The sequence below is a fragment of the Triticum aestivum genome, chromosome 3D (genome assembly GCF_018294505.1).
Source record: "Triticum aestivum cultivar Chinese Spring chromosome 3D, IWGSC CS RefSeq v2.1, whole genome shotgun sequence".
In the NCBI taxonomy this organism is placed as follows: Eukaryota; Viridiplantae; Streptophyta; class Magnoliopsida; order Poales; family Poaceae; genus Triticum; species Triticum aestivum.
The window spans coordinates 418,337,796-418,357,772 of NC_057802.1; the positions used below are offsets into that span (position 1 = coordinate 418,337,796).

The window sequence follows — 19,977 nt, forward strand, 5'->3', positions numbered from 1 at the left end:
TTGCCATGTACCATGCAAAAACACATGGCAACTCGGGTAAAAGAGTTGCCATCTGCTTACAAGCAAAGCTAGGGCAGTTGCCATGTACCCTGCAGAAACACATGGCAACTGCCAGCTTTGGGTGTGGGCAAGTAGACGGGCGTGTGGGCAAAGTGATAAACGCCCACACATCAGCCCCCTCTGCGTGCGTGAAAACGGCCACACACCAGCCCCCCGTGTGATGAAAAAGAACGTTTGGGCGACCGGATGAATGCCCACACACCAGCTTAATCCTATGTGGCACACAAAAACTGTTAGAACGCGCCAAGATTCGTATAGAATTGATTGGGCGCAGACGCCCACGTCAGTGTTTACGTTGCTCTTATTACTCTTGCCGTTTGACCGGCGTTTCTCAAGACGCAGGTGATCACGTCCCAATCTTGGTCCTGGGGGCGCACTGACGCCTCCCGTCTTGTGCGCGCACGGCCCACGGCTCCCAGTTTGGCGCGTGTGCTGATGCGCACGCGCAGCGGCTTAAAACCGGAGTGTGTCGGTGCTTGGTTTGTTGCTTTACCTATCTACTATCTCCGTTCCTAAGATTCCGCTATGAACCACATACGAATGTATATAGGTGCATTTTAAAGTATAGATTCATTCATTTTGCCCCACAGCCACAGGATTCAGACCCAACCATCTGTGTAGCATTATTAGTTGAGGCTTCCTTGCTCAAATCGCTTTCCAATATGAGCTAGCCGGGCTGTGTTTCGATGTTACGTCGCAGCAAAATTCCACGCATTTCTGAAATTTCATGAGCTGATTCTATCCTATATTGTATCTACTTTCAGATTGACCGTAAAAAAAGAGCATCTAGTCTCAGAGTGCATTCCTTGGATACATCAAGCAAGATCCTGAACAATCACCACTGTATCTGCACCCAGATTGCTTCCACCTACTGATGCTGTGTCATATATAACCGTCGCCATGCCCATGGTAGGATTCAGGCATAACTCTTCCTCCAACCTTCAGGGAGCCGCCATTTCCTGTGCCAGTAAATCGACACCCTCGACCACGACGGGAACCCGAAACTGTAGTCCAACGCCTCGTCCGCCAAACCTCCGATGGACAAGGGCAGCCAGACATACCGGGAGTCGCGCAAATCCGACGGGTTCCACCTGTCTGCCATGAAGATGAACGTGCCGGGCAAGCCAGGGAGGGGGAGCACGAATGTGCTCTGAGACAGGAACGTTGTCAGCCGGAGGAAGTGGTTGCCTCCGACGCACGGGTTCCCTAGCGTCTCCCATGGCCCCATGATCTTGTGTGTGGCGTGTGCCAGTGCTGGATTCGGAGCCCAACCCGAGCACCGTGAGGTGATCATGTAGTAGGTTCCTCTGAGCTTGAACACGGCAGGAGCCTCCCTGAACCGTCTCACCAATATCCTCCTCATCGCCGATGTGACGTTAAGATAATCATTTGTCAATGGACTGACATGAAGCACGGTGTTGCCGCGAGAAGCGTAGAAGAGGTAGGCCATGCCGTCGTCGTCTTTGAAGATCGTCATGTCCCTGCTATCAAATCCATGTGGCCGGAAACTGTAGAGGTAGCTGAAAGGCCCTGTGGGAGATCTGCTGACGGCCACGCCGACGGATGCTTTAGTGTAGTTGCCGTCGTCGACGTGCATCCACATGACATACTGCCGAGTACGGTCGTTATATATCACCTTAGGCCTCTCAAGAACCTTTGATATATGAAGGTCGTGTGTGATATTAGTACGCTCTCCAGGAAGCACGATTCCTTCGTGAGTCCATGACCATAGGTCCTTCGAGGAGTAGCAGCTTACCCCTATAATGTCTATCTGAAAAATTGAAAACAAAAGCAAGTGTCAGTGCACAACCAACTAAGCAGCAACCAATCACGAACAAACAACAGGTAATAAAAACCAGAGTCACATCAGAACAGGTTGTTGGAAAAAAGAGACCGCTTAAGGCAGATGTTTTATTAGAAATTTGTACTGACCCGTTGTGCCCCTTCAGGGTGAATTTGATAGGTTGGCCCATCTTTGTTCTCTCCGTACCAATAATATGTCGCGGTATTCTGATCATACAGAATCCCACCACCATGGGCTTGAATGGCATTTCCATCGGTGTCCAGCCACACCCTACCGGGATAAAAGTACATGCTATCATTTCTGCCTTTTGTTGGGTTCACAGCAGTTGTTTCACCAGGAAAGAACATGTCGTGTAATGCTGAGGACCCATCCAGATATTCATCGATGATCTTTGAAGCCTTGGTAGATCCCCGACGTTTGACTGCACGTTTCACTGCACGAGGATTCACCTTATGAGGAGGTGGCAACCGAAAGTGCTCTTCCTCAACCTCTTCCAATTCTCTGGTGGCAGGCAGATGGCTGGAATAGCTATGGGCATGCCCAGTTTTTACTTGATGGCTGATGAAAAATAGGCAGACAATGAGGGTGCATCCCACCAAGCCTATTACAATAAAAGACAAGGAAGATCCGCATCCAGCATCGAAGTTGAGAATAGATGGTTTCCGCTGCGTATTCCTCATCTTCGATCTCCCTCTACTAACCTTCATAAGAAAGTTGCAGTAATAAATCCACCATGCTTTACATCCATGTAAAATGTTGAAACAGATTTAACCATGGAGAGCAAAGAAATAAATAAGTAAAACAACTAATATCCTATGTATCGGACAGAATAATCATGGATCAATGCGGATCAAATGAGCGAAGAAGGTCCAACTTAATCATATAGATACCCTTATTCGGCAAGATATTCATGATGAAATATTAGCCAAACTTTAAAAATCAAGAAAAAATTGAGCAAGCAAGAATCTGATCAACCAATTTTATCTAGCACAGATTAAAGGAAAGAATGATCACATTAGTAACGTGTAAGGTTCTAATAGAGAACTATGCTGGGGCGCAGACATGCAGCAATGGGCATAGCTAATTGCTACCTTATTTGAAGTGTGACCCCAAATGTCAGAAAATGATTAGCTTGAAATAAATTAATAAAATCGTAGAATTTTTTTAAACTGCCGAAGTGCCGAATTGATTCAATGCACCTAGTCATTAGCACTCAATTATGCCTTCAAATAGAAAGATGGTCTTGGTAGGTTTGTTTTGACACGATAGTAGCATTTCTCACTCGCATATTGTCATGGGCCTAACTATCACGTTTACTACAACAACAACAACAACAACAACAAAGCCTTTAGTCCCAAGCAAGTTGGGGTAGGCTAGAGGTGAAACCCATAAGATCCCGCAACCAACTCATGGCTCTGGCACATGGATAGCAAGCTTCCACGCACCCCTGTCCATAGCTAGCTCTTTGGTGATACTCCAATCCTTCAGGTCTCTCTTAACGGACTCCTCCCATGTCAAATTCGGTCTACCCCGCCCTCTCTTGACATTCTCCGCACGCTTTAGCCGTCCGCTATGCACTGGAGCTTCTGGAGGCCTGCGCTGAATATGCCCAAACCATCTCAGACGATGTTGGACAAGCTTCTCTTCAATTGGTGCTACCCCAACTCTATCTCGTATATCATCATTCCGGACTCGATCCTTCCTCGTGTGGCCACACATCCATCTCAACGTACGCATCTCCGCCACACCTAACTGTTGAACATGTCGCCTTTTGTGGCACTCTCTTGTCACAGAGAATGCCAGAATCTTGGCGCCACTTCATCCATCCGGCTTTGATCCGATGGTTCACATCTTCATCAATACCCCCATCCTCCTGCAGCATTGACCCCAAATACCGAAAGGTGTCCTTCTGAGGTACCACCTGACCATCAAGGCTAACCTCCTCCTCCTCACACCTAGTAGTACTGAAACCGCACATCATGTACTCGGTTTTAGTCCTACTAAGCCTAAACCCTTTCGATTCCAAGGTTTGTCTCCATAATTCTAACTTCCTATTTACCCCTGCCCGACTATCGTCAACTAGCACCACATCATCCGCAAAGAGCATACACCATGGGATATCTCCTTGTATATCCCTTGTGACCTCATCCATCACCAATGCAAAAAGATAAGGGCTCAAAGCTGACCCCTCATGCAGCCCTATCTTAATCGGGAAGTCATCAGTGTCGACATCACTTGTTCGAACACTTGTCACAACATTATCGTACATGTCCTTGATGAGGGTAATGTACTTTGCTGGGACTTTGTGTTTCTCCAAGGCCCACCACATGACATTCCGCGGTATCTTATCATAGGCCTTCTCCAAGACAATGAACACCATATGCAAGTCCTTCTTTTGCTCCCTATATCTCTCCATAAGCTGTCGTACCAAGAAAATGGCTTCCATGGTCGACCTCCCAGGCATGAAACCAAACTGGTTTTTGGTCACGCTTGTCATTCTTCTTAAGCGGTGCTCAATGACTCTCTCCCATAGCTTCATTGTATGGCTCATCAGCTTAATTCCACGGTAGTACAACTCTGAACACCCCCCTTGTTCTTGAAGATTGGTACTAATATACTCCGTCTCCATTCTTCTGGCATCTTGTTTGCCCGAAAAATGAGGTTGAAAAGCTTGGTTAGCCATACTATCGCTATGTCCCCAAGACCTTTCCACACCTCAATGGGGATACAATCCGGGCCCATCGCCTTGCCTCCCTTCATCCTTTTTAAAGCCTTCTTGACCTCAGACTCCTGGATTCGACGCACAAAACGCATGCTGGTCTCATCAAAGGAGTCGTCCAGTTCAACGGTAGAACTTTCATTCTCCCCATTGAACAGCTTGTCGAAGTACTCCCGCCATCTATGCTTAATCTCCTCGTCCTTCACCAAGAGTTGGCCTGCTCCGTCCTTGATGCATTTGACTTGGCCAATATCCCTCGTCTTCCTTTCTCAGATCTTGGCCATCTTATAGATGTCCCTTTCGCCTTCCTTCGTGCCTAACCGTTGGTAGAGGTCCTCATACGCCCGACCCCTTGCTTCACCAACAGCTCGCTTTGCGGCCTTCTTCGCCATCTTGTACTTCTCTACGTTGTGTGCACTCCTATCCAGGTATAGGCGTCTGAAGCAATCTTTCTTCTCTTTAATCGCCTTCTGGACATCATCATTCCACCACCAGGTATCCTTATCTCCGCTTCTCCTTCCCCTGGACACTCCAAACTCCTCTGAGGCCACCTTACGAATGCAAGTCGCCATCTTCATCCACACATTGTCCGCATCCCCTCCTTCCTCCCAAGGGCCCTCCTTAATGACCCTCTCCTTGAACGCCTGAGCTACCTCCCCCTTGAGCTTCCACCACTTCGTTCTAGCGACTTTGGCCCGCTTATCCCGCTGGACACGAATCCGAAAGCGGAAGTCAGCAACCACCAGCTTATGCTGGGGTACAACACTCTCTCCAGGTATCACCTTAGAGTCTAGGCACGCACGCCTATCTTCTCTTCTCGAGAGGATGAAATCAATCTGGCTAGAGTGTTGCCACTACTAAAAGTCACCAGATGTGATTCTCTCTTTCTAAAGAGGGTGTTGGCTACAATCATGTTGTAGGCTAGAGCAAAGCTTAAGAAATCTTCTCCTTCTTGATTCCTGATGCCATAGCCAAAGCCCCCATGCGCCCCTTCAAAACCTGTGTTAGATGTACCCACATGGCCATTGAGGTCTCATATGAAGAGCTTCTCACCAATCGGTACACTCCTAACCATGTCTTCCAGGCCTTCCTAGAACTCCCTCTTGGTGTTCTCATTGTGGCCTACTTGCGGGCCATACGCGTTGATAACATTGAGAACCAAGTCCTCAACTACCAGCTTGACCAGGATAATCCGGTCCCCACGTCTCTTGACGTCTACCACTCCATACTTGAGGCTCTTGTTGATCAAGATGCCTACGCCATTTCTGTTTGCAGCCGTCCCCGTGTACCATAGCTTGAAGCTGGTATCCTCCACCTCCTTCGCCTTCTGTCCTCTCCATTTGGTTTCTTGGACGCAAAGGATATCAACACCTCTCCTCACCGCTGCATCAACTAGCTCCCGAAGCTTCCCTGTCAGAGACCCTACGTTCCAGCTACCTAAGCGAATCCTCCTAGGCTCGGCTAGCTTCCTTACCCTTTGCACTCGTCGAGTCAAATGCGAAGACCCTTGCTCATTTTCCACTACATCCGGGCGCCGATGTAGCGCGCCACTAAGGATGTGACGACCCGATCCTCGCTCACTTGCCACCGTATCCGGATCAAGATACGGCGCGCCACCTGGGGGGTGACGGCCCGGCCCTTGCCCATTTTCCACCACACCCGGGTTCCGATGTGGCGCGTTGCTGAGAGGGTTACGCCCCAACGAAAATCTTTTGGGTTTCATCTCCATAAAAGTGGCTGAGTTTTTACGTTGGCTCGCCAAGCCTATCACAACCCTCCTCCTTTACCCGGGCTTGGGACCGGCTATGTTGAGACAACATAGGCAGAGTTCCTAACTATCACGTTTACTCTCTCAAAAAAAAAATTACACTTCAAACCTGTAGAAATGGAAGCAAGAGAAGAGAACAGCATGCACAGGTATCAGCATTGTTCAGAGGCAACTAATTGTTAGATTCTTTAAGCACCACGCAACTTAGGTTCAGGATTTAATGCACTGTAAAGTCATGAACAGACAAACATATGCAAATTCGTCGGCGCTGCATACTCAGTGATATAAAATGAAAGAAATTAACATAAAGACGTTGAAATCATGAACCTATAGTATTAAGCATTAAGCAACCCATTATTTCCTGTAATTTCGTTATATGGTTATCTGCAACGAATGTTCTGACTGATGCAATAAAAGATTCAGAACTAACCGATCTGTTCCCGTTGAACGTTTTTTACTGTTCAATTACAAACTGAACTAAGCAATTCCTCGCAGATGCTTCAGCGCACAATTCAGAGCTACACCCTCAAATTGGCCAACCGAAGTTACCCAACTATGCTTTCAGTCAATGCAGCTGGACGGTAGTCGTACTGCTGCTGCTGCTGGTAGTCCCCAAAGGCAAAAAAAGTGACAACTACCACTGAACCGCAGTTACGGAGCAACAGGGATTGTTCAGGCGGTCCGTCGAAGTACCCCCAATCCCGCTCGATCGATCCAGATCGAGGTTCGAATTCGCTCCCCTGATTTCGCTGCACGATTCGCTACAGCCTACAGGCACAAAACAGGAAGTGCGTGGTACGTACCGCGGATACGGCCGCTGGCATGGTCCTCGGCGCCGCTACTCGACCATGTCACCGCCGTCGCCCGCGCTGAATCATCGTCTCGCGGCCGTGCCGCCAATGGTGTCGTCGTCGGGGGAAGGCGGCTCAGGGGAGATGCAAGAGGGGGCCGCTGGGCGTGTTGGGAAAGGCGGGCGGCGGCGTGTTGGGAAAGGCGGGCGGCGGCGAGATGGAGCTTGGAAGGAGCACGGTGGATGCCTGGAGGGCGAGCCGGTGGGAGGGTGGAGAGGAGGAGACGCCTGAAGTCGTGACACGCGATGTTAGGTAGGAAATCAGACCGACTAGCTGCCCACTCAGCTCGGAGCAAGGAAAATGAACTGGAGCATGCGCAGTTTTTTTTTTAAGATGATCCTGAATTAATATGAGCCGTTAACTCTTCATGATCCGGTTACGAAATTCAAATATGCTATCACATGGTTTGTACCGTAAAACCGTGGGATTTTCAAAAATTAAGAAAAGTTACACTTCAGGATGTAATATACACAAGTATCTCAAAAAAAGTACACATACATGTTATATACTCCCTCCGTTCTAATATAAGAATATTTTTTACACTAATGGTCCCTCCGTCCATAATATAAGAGCGTTTTTGACACTACAGAAAATAGTACTTTAATTTGAACGGACATGGTACATACTCCCTCCGTAATCTGATTCCCCATCGCCCCTGCAGAAGTGTGCATCGTGTGATATGCTGGCCAGGTTGGTGTTGGTAGTAGCTTTTGATATAGTCTGGCGTGTGTAAGACTTGTCCTTTCCAATAATGAAAATCGGAGAGAAAACTCTCTTTATAAAAAAAAAGAAAGAACATACTCCCTTCATCCCATAATCTAAGATTTTCTTTAACACTACACTATTGTCAAAAAACGTCTTACTTTATGGGACGAAGGAGTAGTATAAAGTCTTTATTTTTAGCAGAAAGAAATATCTTATTGGAAAGAGAAATCAATCTATCAAATATGTTTTCTATTTTTATTTTTTTTGTATACTTACCATATTATAGTCCAAATTGCCCTCGATGAATCGATGGCTAAAATATCAAGGGCTAGGATATCTTACATCATAGAAGGTAAGAAAGGCCATCTTAAATTTTCTCACACTTAACTTGGAGTACTCCTTCTGATCCATATTTACTTGTCGCTACTTAGTATAAAGTTACTTTGTACTAAACCAACTTTTATACTAAACCAGCGACAAGTAATATGGATCCGAGAAGTAAGAAAAGCAAATCAAGGAATATGACGCATTACTTAGGTACTTATTATTTTGCTCCGTATGTTGATTGTGTACTTTTGCTAATTTTCAGTTGGTTGGAAAATTTTAAATTCAGAGTCGCCTAAAATTACATTATTTGAAGATGTAAAACTTCAGCAAAACATAGGTGCAATTTTATCTTGTATATGCCTGAGAAAAGGATGGTGGATGTTAATCCAAATGCTTAGAAGATTGGCCAAGGTCTTACACGAGAATCATGAAATTTATGAACACAAAAATAATTCATGAGATGTTCTAACTTTATTTTTCTGAATCGGATGTATATAGACGCGTTTTAATTTTTGTTCACTTATTTTAGTCCGTATATAGTCTGCATTAAATATCCAAAATGTCTTATAATTCGAAATAAAAGGTGATACGTGGTAGAGATATGTTGAGCCACAAATGGAGCTAGAGATTGATTGTATTGAAGCCATCAAGCTGGCGAACGCCAAGACGCCAAATTCTTTCCGTTATGCATCGCGAGTGAGTTATCATGCTTGAATGAATTCTGTAAGATGCAAATAATTCGAAGAGTTGGTCGTGATGCAACATGGTAAGTCGTTGCCTATCCAAGCTAGACAGAGTGCAAGATAGAACTGTCATGTGGCTTGAGAGTTGGGAATCCATACCCATTCCCCATTTCTAGCTAATAAAAAATCAACAAAAAAGAAAAGAAATACAATACTCTCTCTGTATCAAAATATAAGACGTTTTTTGATACAAAGAGTATAAAGAAACATCTTATATTACGATACATACAAAGGGAATATTAGTTTTTTTTTGAGGCAACAACGAGAGTGTGGAGGTAGCAGAGTAATTATCGTAGCCCACAACATGTCTAGGTTTGATGGCAACATGCCAACATGTTCCATTTTTCTTGGTCCGAGGGCAAGATGAGTGGCAGAAGAAGAAGGATGCACGCATAGGGGAATGCAGGTGGAACCTCTCATGGTCTCATGAAGACGAGCGGCGGGCTGACCCCAACGGAGTTTGCCATAACGTTACCCCAAAGTCTGAAACGAACATGTTGGAGAGCAAATAAAAAGGAGTTAGGAAAGATTTAAACAATGACAGGAGATGCCGGTGGGCTCTTGCGCCGTGACGGTCATGTGTGGTGCCGCCCACCGGCCCCTCCTGATTCATGTGTCTAATACCCATAAAAAAAAGGTCATGTGTCTCATTGTCATCTTTCTACTTTTTTTCACGGAGAAAAACAAATTGTCGGCCGTACATCTAGCTGCTTTTTAGCCAGCCTTGCATCTAACTGCTTTTTAGCTCAAAATGCAACAAACTTGTATTAAAGCAGCGACAAGTGACATGGATCGAAGAAAGTAGTAGAAAAATGCTCCTATAAAGATATCAAATCGCGAAACCTTTGATAATTTGCATAATGTAAATTTATGCATATCATATTATAAACTTATGTGTACATGTCCCAAAAATATTACTTTCTCTGTAAAGAAATATAAGAGCATTTAGATCACGGAGTACTATAAATTTCTGTAAAACTAAACTCTATCTCTAACATCTAACCTGACGTGGCCCTAATTGTCAGTCAGCATGCTGCTTATCTCCAACAAGCAAATCTATTGCGATGCAATGCAATGCTGCAACAGTCAAAACAACACCGAGCAGCAACCGGGTGCTCGAAGAAACGAGACCACAGCAGCAGCATCAATCAGACGAGCCACAAATTTCTTGCAAGACAACCATACGAGTCCTCACATCAAGAGAATAAAAATCACCTACTGAAACGAGCACTGAACAGGCGACTATCACCACCCATAACGGCACTAATACTCATCATATGGGCTGTTCCTACACCCCCAATCAATTTGCACACGAACCACAAGCTATCAACCACTTTACACGTTGAAGCCTTCAGGATGTGAAAATAAAGAACACATGCATGGCGTGATTCATCACAGCGGCTTCCAAAACCTCCGCTGCTCACAGGCACACAAAACCAACAAGCACCCAACCTTTCAACCCGAAAGGCGGACACACAAATGGAGCTAAGAGCAAAGCAACTTCATAAGAGCCAGGTAACTGTCAGCCTACAGTCAGCTCTGCATGTCTATACTACCGGGGAAGCTGCTACTCATGTGATGAGAAAACGCCACAATTTCTTCGCTGACGAACTTTTCTCTTCTTCCTCTTCCTCTTCATCTTCGTCATCAGTATCTTCATCATGCTCATCCCTGCCTTCAAGTGCTCCAGTGGTTGGTTCGGTTGCGGACTGCAAAGGATAAAGCATCAAAAACAGTAAGGCACAAGGGCACGCTGGCAGTGACATTTAAGATCCAAAATACAAGGGCACCGGACAGTTGATAAGCTAAACAATTAGCAGCAACATTATATAAGATTCAAAACTGTAAGCTAAAGCAATTAACAACAAGAGCAGTGTGATATATAAGATCCAAAAATGTAAGCTAAACAATCAGCAAGTTAAACAAGCTGGCAGGATAGACTTGGAGTTTAGAGTTAATCTTGTTCAGCAGAAAATTAGGTAAATAAACAGAAATCTAAATACATAACATTCAAGACGTAAGAGCTAGAATAACATACTCCCTCTGTTTCTAAATATAAGTCTTTTTAGAGATTTCCCTAGGGACTACATACGGATGTATAGATATATTTTAGAGTGTAGATTCACTCATTTTGCTCTGTATGTAGTCCATACTGGAATCTCTAAAAGGACTTATATTTTGGAACGGAGGGAGTAAGCAAAGTTTATTACAACACTCAACAATATTTATTAACTGAAGAGGAGCAAACACATCAGGAAAGAGCAGTTACCACTGTGATCTCTTCTGAAGGTTCATCCTCATCAGCAAAATCTGAATTATCCGCTTTCCCATTTGCAAAGGCCAGATCATCAGATGAAGCTGAGTCTACTGGTATTCTCAGGTTCTGTGGCCCTTTATTGCCATCCTTGCTGATGCCAGATAATACACCAAGTGGGGCGGCATCATGTTCATTTTTGGAGCACTTCTCCTCTAGAACTGATGGGCTGGCAACATAGGACGTGTTAATGCAGTAAAAAAAATATTCACAGGATTAGCATAAAGATACTATAGTTGATTAGAATAAAGCATACCAGTTGTTCAAAGTAACTTCCCCTCCAATTACTGTCTGAATAGTGCTCCTTTGGTACTTCCGCCTTGGCTCTACAAAAACTTCACTTGGATCATATGAGAACGAATAATTCCTTTTCTTACTAACTTTTGCACCATCAACAACTTGAGGTATTTCTCCAGCTTGGTCACCTAGCTCATCAGCAAGTGATCCATTGATGTCAGCAGTTTTCCGACGGTTTTTTGGTACACCATTCTGAATAAGTCTACCATTATCATGACCAGAACTCTTCTCAGGAGAGCGTTTGAATATCACCTGAGCGCATTTTCGAACCCAAGATACTGGTGTTGAGACTGAAGGTGACACTTCTAGTTTCCTTTCAAGAAGCTTTGGTGGAGAACAATTCTTAGGAGTTGAATTATGAACTTCGCCACAAGGAAGGAGGACAGTATAATTCATCTTTGACTTTTCAGACTCTATCAAAGACAGTTGCTTGTTCTCAGAATCGCTTTTCAGTTCTTTCAACACATCAAGTTGCTGAATTTGTTCTGTTATTGATTCTCGGTCTGAATGTAGGAGCTTTCTTTGCTCTTGCAGCTTCTCTCGTTGATTATTAAGGGCTTCAATGGTGTTCTTTATCTCAGACAGCTCTTGCTCTCTCTTTTCACGCTCCAAATTAGCCTCTTTCCTCTCATCCTCAAGTTTCTGCAATTCAAGCGCAACATGATCTAGTTTTGACATGATCATCACCTTTTGAGAATTTATGTGCTCAAGCTCCATGGATTTTTTCTGCTCAAACTCCTTTTCTCTTTCCCTTAAATCAGCATCGATTTCCATCTGCCTTGCCTTGGCCAAGTTCAGTAATTCCATTCTCTGGTTATCAATGTCTCTTGTAAGATCTTCCCTCTCATGTTGAATCTTACTCAGCCAACTTGCATGTTCTTGCTGCATCTTACTCATAAACTCTTCATGTTCACAGGAGAGGGTTTCTGAGTTCTTCTTGAACTCAGCACGCAAATTTTCCTTCTCTTGTTTGATGATGTCTGACTGATTATTGAGATACTCTGTCATTACTCTTCTCTCTTCAGTAATTCTGGCAGCTTCCTTTTGTAGTTCCTCTTTCTTTTCATCAAACAGCTCCCATTCAATCTCGAACCTTTCTTTTTCTGCTTGCAGCCTATCAGCATCAGCCACGAGCTCCGTTCTTTGGGCTCTAAGATTGTCAATTTCTTCTTTAAGTTTGATCTGCAAAGTAAGCAAATCATCTCTATCTGCTTGGGTTATTGCAAGATTTTGCTGGGCTTGGATTGCTTCCCGTTTCTCCTCTTCAAAGAAAACCTTTTCCTTCTCCAAATATAATTTCATCTTCTGTACTTCCTCTCTTTCTTTTTGCAGCTCAATGTATGACACTTCTCTTTGAGAGAGGAGCTTTCCTTCCTCGTCTTTCAACTCATCTGTTCTCCTTGCTATGGCCTCTTCCTTGCTTGCTAGTTCAGCAAGCCGAAGGTCAACATTTTGGTCCCTTTGAGCAAATGCCAATTCTTGCTCACTGAGAGCTCTTTCTCTTTGATCCAGCAATGTCCTCTTCGTCTCCGTTTCTGCCTCAAAAGACAAGCGCTTATTCTCCATCTCAGTTTCAAACTCAAGCTTTCTCCTCTCCAGGGCCATTTCTTGTTCATGATTCAGCCTTTCAATCTCAACCTGCAATGGGAGTCAGGATGATTTAGAAGAGGTATAAACTCATTTGCATACATCATCTATAATGTAAACTAGAGAAACCTACCCGTTCTTTATTTGCAATTGTTTCTTGCAAAATCAACAGCTCACTCTCCCGTTTGTCAAGCAAGGATTCCTTCTGAATTATAGCCTGTGAGCAAAGCAGTTGTGATATAAAATTCCGCCATTTTAGCAATAAATAAAGCAGCTAACAAAACGATCAGTAAAAACAACACATACTTCCTCCCTTGATGCTACTGCCTCCATTTTAAGATCCAGCTTGTTTTTCTCTTCCATTAGAGCCATCCGTTCAGCTTCGAGAATCACCTTGTCCTCTTCTAACTTTTTCTCCGACTGAGTTACACGTGCTAACCTCTCAACGATATTTTCATCCCTCTGATTAAGAAGCGATTGTTCTTTCAGTAGCACCTGCTCCTTTTCATGCAACATTTTCTTCATATCATTCAACGATTTCCTTTGTAAGCTAATATCCTTTTCTTTGGCCTCGTATCTGCAATGACATACTCGATTAAGATAGCAAAGAAGAGAGATGCCCACAGGACCACCATATTCAAGAAATGGACATACAGCATACATCACAATTTACTAGAACATAATACACCCCAATTTATATACTGAGAGACTACATTGATATTGGTTAGAAAGGCCAGCTTAATTCCACAAGATATTGAATACTCACTCATGATCACTAGAAAGGCGGTATCTTCTAAGCTGATCTTCACGTTCTTCCATGTCTTGTAAACTTCTCAATGCAGCATTACGAGCACGAGTGCACTCTGCTTCCAAAGATTTTGCTGCAAGAAGCTTCTCTTCTGCCTCATCAAATTTCTTTTGAGCAGTATCCATCATTTCAAGTGCTTCAGCTGATTTGGTTTCATAGGAAACCTTTATTTCGGCTGTTTCCGCACGCATATCATGCAGTGCTTTTTCAAGCTACATGAAAAACATGGAATCAGAGGCAGGTTAAGCAGATATATGAAGTGGAACATAAACTTAACATAGAAGTGTAATGTTGGCATAAGAATAGTTGTAAAATAATCATCAATGGAGACCATGATGTTGATGATAACTCAAGGTTTCACATTCTTCGTTTTTTCCATGTTCAATTTAATGTCCATCTTTGACGAATCCATGGACAGTGCAAGCATTTAGTTGTGACAGGTTATTACAGAACAAAAAGAATTGGGCTTCTACAAGCTTAATTGAAAAGCAATCTTACATTAGCAACACACTCCTTCTGAATGCCTACATTCTTTTTCAGGTTTTCTTCCCTCTTCCTTGTTTCAGCTAGAGCAGATTGCTGGGAAGCTCGTTCACGCTTGTGCATGATCTCAGCAGACTCCATAGAAGCTTTGAGTTGTTCATGCTTGGATACCAATTCCTTTCGCTCCAATAACATTAGCCCGAGGTTGTGCTGGTAATCATAAACCTACAGCCAAATAAGTGCACAAAATAAAGAGATAAGAGAGAGAGTCAGAGGTATGTGACGGTTGCCAAACAGGATAGCTTACTGCATATAGTGAACATTAGCCTTTTGACATGGATCAGGAGGGGGGTTTGTGTATTATAAAATTATCTAACTTAATGGTTCCTACTTCCTAGAACATATTGAGCAACCAGATTAGCAACCTGTACAGTTGAAAAAACATCAGCCTCCACACAGATGCAGGGGATGAAAGTATCCTGTTCGTAGGAAACTTTGGTACAATGTTGCTGCAGTTAGGTCTATGAGACAAAGGTAGACCTAAGTATAATGTACATCCTTTGATTAATCCAAATAACCTGATTTGATTCTCTATAAGAGTAAGACTAAGAAAATGTTTGCCGAAAAGTTGCACCAAATCTGCACGGGTCGATGCTGAGACCAATAAAATACAAAAGATTTATGCAAATGCCAGTTCTATTGTGATCAGCGTAATGCCCTCCAGCCTTTCTGTTGAATCTAATTCTATTACCGAGCTACAGGCGGACCACTGTTGAACCATTCACTGCAAACGAACTCGTTATGGAAATACTATTACAATGCACTTAACAATACGAAGGACACAATAGTTGCAGCAGTTGAAACGCGTTGTGCCAAGGAAGAAGAACCACGAAGTGTAAAATTTACGCAATCCCAAGTCAACAACAAAGAAACCTAATCTGCAAAATACATGCCTACGACAGTCAACTCCTCCCTACAGATACTGGGCAATGAGCCAAAACGACGCATTTCATCGCTAGGCAACCCATTCACGCACCACGGTACCAAAGGAACCAAGAAACGAGGCTTGCGAGCAGAAACCAAGAAGCCGTCTTCCCACCAATCTGCGCACAGAACGCCGCCACCGTTGGCCTGACGAGGCCAAGAAACCACGCAGGGCAGCGCCTTCGCTAATCCTTTCCAACTAACGCTCCTTCTCTCCGCTCCGAAAGAAGCCCCAGAAAGACTGCCCCGGCATGCCAAGAACGGCAGAACCAGAGCCCGGCCCATGAAACGCGACGCGGCGGGGGGAGAGGAGGGGAGGGAGCGAGGTACCTCGGTCTCGAGCCGCGAGATGTAGGCGATGAGCGCCGCCTTGTCGCGCCGCCTGATGGACTCCTCGTCGAAGCCCGCCTCGCGGAGCTTCCTCCAGATCGCCTCGTCCCCGGCGAGGGCGCCGGCAGCGGGCGACCGCGGGCTGGCCATGCCGGCCGCAACCCTAGATCTCGGCGGCGGCGGGCCACGCGATCCCCGGGGGCGCTGCGGCGCTTTCCGGGCAAGTGGAGGCCGCCGCCGTCCCTCTCTCTGTCTCCCTCCTCCTCGTCTCTGTCTCCTTTTCCTCTCTGGCTTTTCCAACTCGGTCTCGTGGGGTGCTCACGGCGGGATGGGCGTGTCCGGGGTTTTTACCTGTCCTAGGTGCGTGGGCGGAGGGAGGGTTTGGTTTGATGGGTGGAGGAGAGACAGGGGAGGGGAGACGATCGAGCGAGGGGGGCTGGATGGACCCGGTGCACGGAGAGACTGGCCTGGCCGTCCGTTAGCTGGATGGGGATTTTGATTACTGGCAGCGGATTCTTTCCTTATTTCTTTGCTTTGTTTACTTTCAGACTTTATCCTTTATATTTTTTATAATAATCGGGCATGTTTCTTTGATCATATTTTGCCAGCTATGTTGCCTTGAACATGTCTACCCTTTGTAGGGATGATGATGTGTTGTGATGCTTCAATAATGGATATACATTTTTTTCTATTATACTTTCCATTATTTATGGATAATTTTTCTCACATTGTTCCTAAAAAAATATGGGACAGAGAGAGTATCGCATACAACACACCTTCTGTTGTGATCCAGAACTAATTTTGACAATTCCTGAAAATTTCATCAAAAAATTTCACTTTTAAGTTTCAACGCACAATAACTTTTTTTGTAACACTGAAGCAGAGTAGTAAATTCATGAGTTAAGTTGCTAGCCACACGTACCCTTGTTATACCGTTTTGACTTGGTTTGAATATTCTACATCTTTTTACCGAATAATTTTCTGTGTAACAATGTTGATTTCATTTTTGGGCAAAGTTCAATTAATATGAGTATACAGCTAGAAAGAGAGCTTTTTTGCGAAGAGCAAACAAGAGAGCTTTGTTGATGAGTTAAAAAAGTGTATGAGAGAGTAACTTCAACACTCGTGTCAGTACAAGTATTAACCACATATACATTGTGCAAGTTCATTTTAGCAAAAAAAATGCAAGTTCGCGTGGTGCTCTATTACACTCGTGCCTGTGATTGACTCGAACATCCGAAAATAAGTGCCATCAGCCTCCGCTTCTTGAACCAAACCACTCGGCAAGCTATGTTTGGTGTGCGCTCCTTTAAGTGTTACATGCATTGCACAATTGAACAAAAAATTGTATTGATATAAACAGTTTATTGGACAAAAATTGTAAACATCTAATAGATATAAAAATATACATTTGAGATGAGGACCGTAGTCTGGCATTCGTTTACCTAGGAGTCGAGAAAGTAACAATATTGGAGGCAGAGATAAGTTTACTACTCCATTGGTTTCATATTATAGTTGGCATTTTTTTTTTCAAAAGTCAAGCTTCGTAAACTTTGATTGTTTATAGAAAAAATTATTTATATCTACAATGTTGAACGTGAATCCAGCAGTATTGATTTGATACTGTAGATATTGGTTGATTATTCTATAAACCTGATCAATTTTTAAGAGGTTTGATATTATAGAATCTACTCGCAAAAGAGGACACTATAAAATCTACTAATACACACTGTATTTCAAAACGAAGGAAGTCAGTACAAGTACACATTTGGCTATAGCAACTTTGCCCAAAAGTAGGGTTTGGCTGGTAGCCCGTGACCATGGAACATATCCAAACCATAGGCTTGGTCCACGGAAGCGTCCGAGGAAAGGGGTCTTTTCGGCTGCGAATTAAAAAGACCAGTAAACCAGCTCATTGGCAGGTGTTTTGGATAGCCATGACACGTGGGGTCAAGTACTCACCATGGCCCACACGTCAGTGTGGACTTTCGGCATCGTTCCCGGCGGCTAGCTCCGAAAAAGGCAGCGCAGCGCTGCCGCTTTCAAAAACAGCGACCGACGTTTCCCTCCACGGACGCTTTCGCCCTGCAATCTGCCAGCCAGCCTGAGGCCGTCCCGCCGACATGCGGGCCACGGGTTGCGCGGGCCGGGGGAGCAGTGACATGGGCGCTTGTTGGGAGCTGGTGGGTGGGAGGTCTGGGATTTCGGGGTGGCGCCCAGCGCGTTTGAGCTGTGGGAAGTGGGGAGGGAGGGCCCAAGAAATTGGCCGGTGCGGCGCCGTGCTAGGCTGCCCGCCCGCCTGGCCGTCCGGTGGACCGGATATGATGAGTATCTGGATGAAGAGATGAGCTCGGCTCGGGAGTGGCGCCACCCGAAGCCGCATCCGAGGCTGCTGAGGGCCCGCCTACGCGCGGGCGCCAGTCGCGTCGCGCCGAAGGTACGGTGAGCTCCGATTCTGACGGCTGCTTGGCAATTGGACTCTTTTGACTAGGATGCCTCTCCAAGCTGAAAAAGTGGACGGAGGAAATGAAAGCACGCACTCCCGGAAAATAATTTATCCACGGGACAGGAAAGTCATAGAAAACGAGATGAATGTATTTAAAATTCTATGAATGGAAATAGAAAAGGAAATGTCATTTGGTTCACATCGTAGGATTTTTTTCATTGAGTTTACGCTAAGATTTTTTTCCTGTGAAATGCGGAGGATAGGAAGAATTCTTTCATAGAAATAGAATTCTATTCCTACAAACCAAAGGGCTCTAAAAGAATTTTTTCTATACAAATCATATCCTATGAAATTCCTACAAATCAAAGGAGGCCTTAAGAGCATCTTTAGTCGGATTTTCGCTTTCCCAAAACATTGGACGCACAATCTGGATCGGAAAACGTATCTTAATCAAACCCGAAGCCAGTCAAACGTTTGGGTTGTCCGACACCCATAAAACCTTTAGCTCAAGGACGGGTCGCCGACGCCACCACTCAAGAAGAGGAAATTGGTGGAGCCGTCGACAGCTCTTCCACCCTCGCAAAGCCTCCACCCGCTTCCAATATCCCAACCTCTAACACCGTCTAAGGGCGCACACCGAGTGTTTGAGAAAATAACTCCAAGGTACTCCCTCCATTCCATATTCCAATGTGTATAGTGTTTTGACCTAGATTCCAAAATGTAGCTCGCATAAGTTGCTTTGCACAAAAGTAGCCCTCGACCGGTTCACAGGAATGCAACACCACACACCCACGTGATGTGACAGAGCAAGCAGGCGGAGGGCAATTCCTGTCCAAATGAGAGCGCCACTCACGCATTGGTATAAACGCTACACACAAAGGCGCATTATAAAGTGGAACAGAGGGAGTATAAGAAATAGTGGTTGAGGTGTAGTTTGAGGACTTGGACATTATGTGCACCATGACCTAAAGGTGGGAAGAGTCCATGCAAAGGTTGAATGAAGATCAAATTTGACATTGAAGACCTTAACTTCTCAATGGAACTAGGGGCGGAACAGGTGGCAGAGAGATGTTGGCGATCGTACGAAAGAGAGACAATAAGCACATGCAAATGGTTGAGGATATGTTGATGATGGTGGCAACTGCTGGGAGAGGGAGACGAGGGTGAAGGAGCGTATTCTTATTATCGAGGAAGATAAGTTGATGATATGCTGATTGTTCAAAATGGCACAAAGTGTTGGGAAACGTAGCATGCAATTTCAAAAAAAATCCTACGCTCACGCAAGATCTATCTAGGAGATGCATAGCAACGAGAGGGGGAGAGTGTGTCCACGTACCCTCGTAGACCGAAAGCGGAAGCGTTTGACAACGCGGTTGATGTAGTCGATCTTCTTCTCGTTTCGACCGATCAAGCACCGAACGTACGGCACCTCCGAGTTCTGCACACGTTCAGCTCGATGACGTCCCTCGAACTCTTGATCCAGCAAAGTGTCGAGGGAGAGTTCCGTCAGCACGACGGCATGGTGACGGTGATGGTGAAGTGATCCGCGCAGGGCTTTGCCTAAGCACTACGTGAATATGACCGGAGGCGTAAACTGTGGAGGGAGGCGCCGCACACGGCTAACAGATGTTGTTGTGTATTCTAGGCGCCTCCCCCCTCATATATATAGGTGGGAGGGGGAGGGGGCAGCCAAGGGGGCGCCCAAGTAGAAGGAATCCTACTTGGGGACCTAATCCTATTCGCCCCCCCCC

At 45.0% G+C, this 19,977-nt stretch overlaps 2 protein-coding genes across 3 annotated transcripts; both read right to left on the minus strand.

Moving 5' to 3' along the window:
• Window positions 1-658: 658 nt before the first annotated feature.
• LOC123079283 (uncharacterized) lies at window positions 659-7,477 on the minus strand. Of its 2 annotated transcripts, none has more exons than XM_044502020.1 (3): window positions 7,155-7,477; window positions 1,993-2,560; window positions 659-1,831 (listed from the first exon to the last, which is right to left on the minus strand). In XM_044502020.1, the coding sequence occupies exons 2-3, from the start codon at window positions 2,542-2,544 to the stop codon at window positions 977-979; spliced, it is 1,407 nt and encodes a 468-aa protein (XP_044357955.1). In that variant the 5' UTR covers window positions 2,545-2,560; window positions 7,155-7,477; the 3' UTR covers window positions 659-976. The 2 variants fall into 2 exon arrangements, with proteins under 2 accessions (XP_044357955.1, XP_044357954.1); XM_044502019.1 differs by having other exon boundaries at window positions 1,993-2,565.
• Window positions 7,478-10,127: 2,650 nt separating this feature from the next.
• LOC123079284 (nuclear matrix constituent protein 1b) lies at window positions 10,128-15,978 on the minus strand (the record flags this gene model as incomplete). The annotated part of the gene is given in 8 exon segments (XM_044502021.1): window positions 10,128-10,686; window positions 11,247-11,460; window positions 11,548-13,226; window positions 13,309-13,392; window positions 13,482-13,752; window positions 13,942-14,195; window positions 14,482-14,691; window positions 15,781-15,978. Coding segments are annotated over 8 exon segments (3,000 nt in total). The 3' UTR covers window positions 10,128-10,548.
• Between the last annotated feature and the right edge of the window lie 3,999 nt (window positions 15,979-19,977).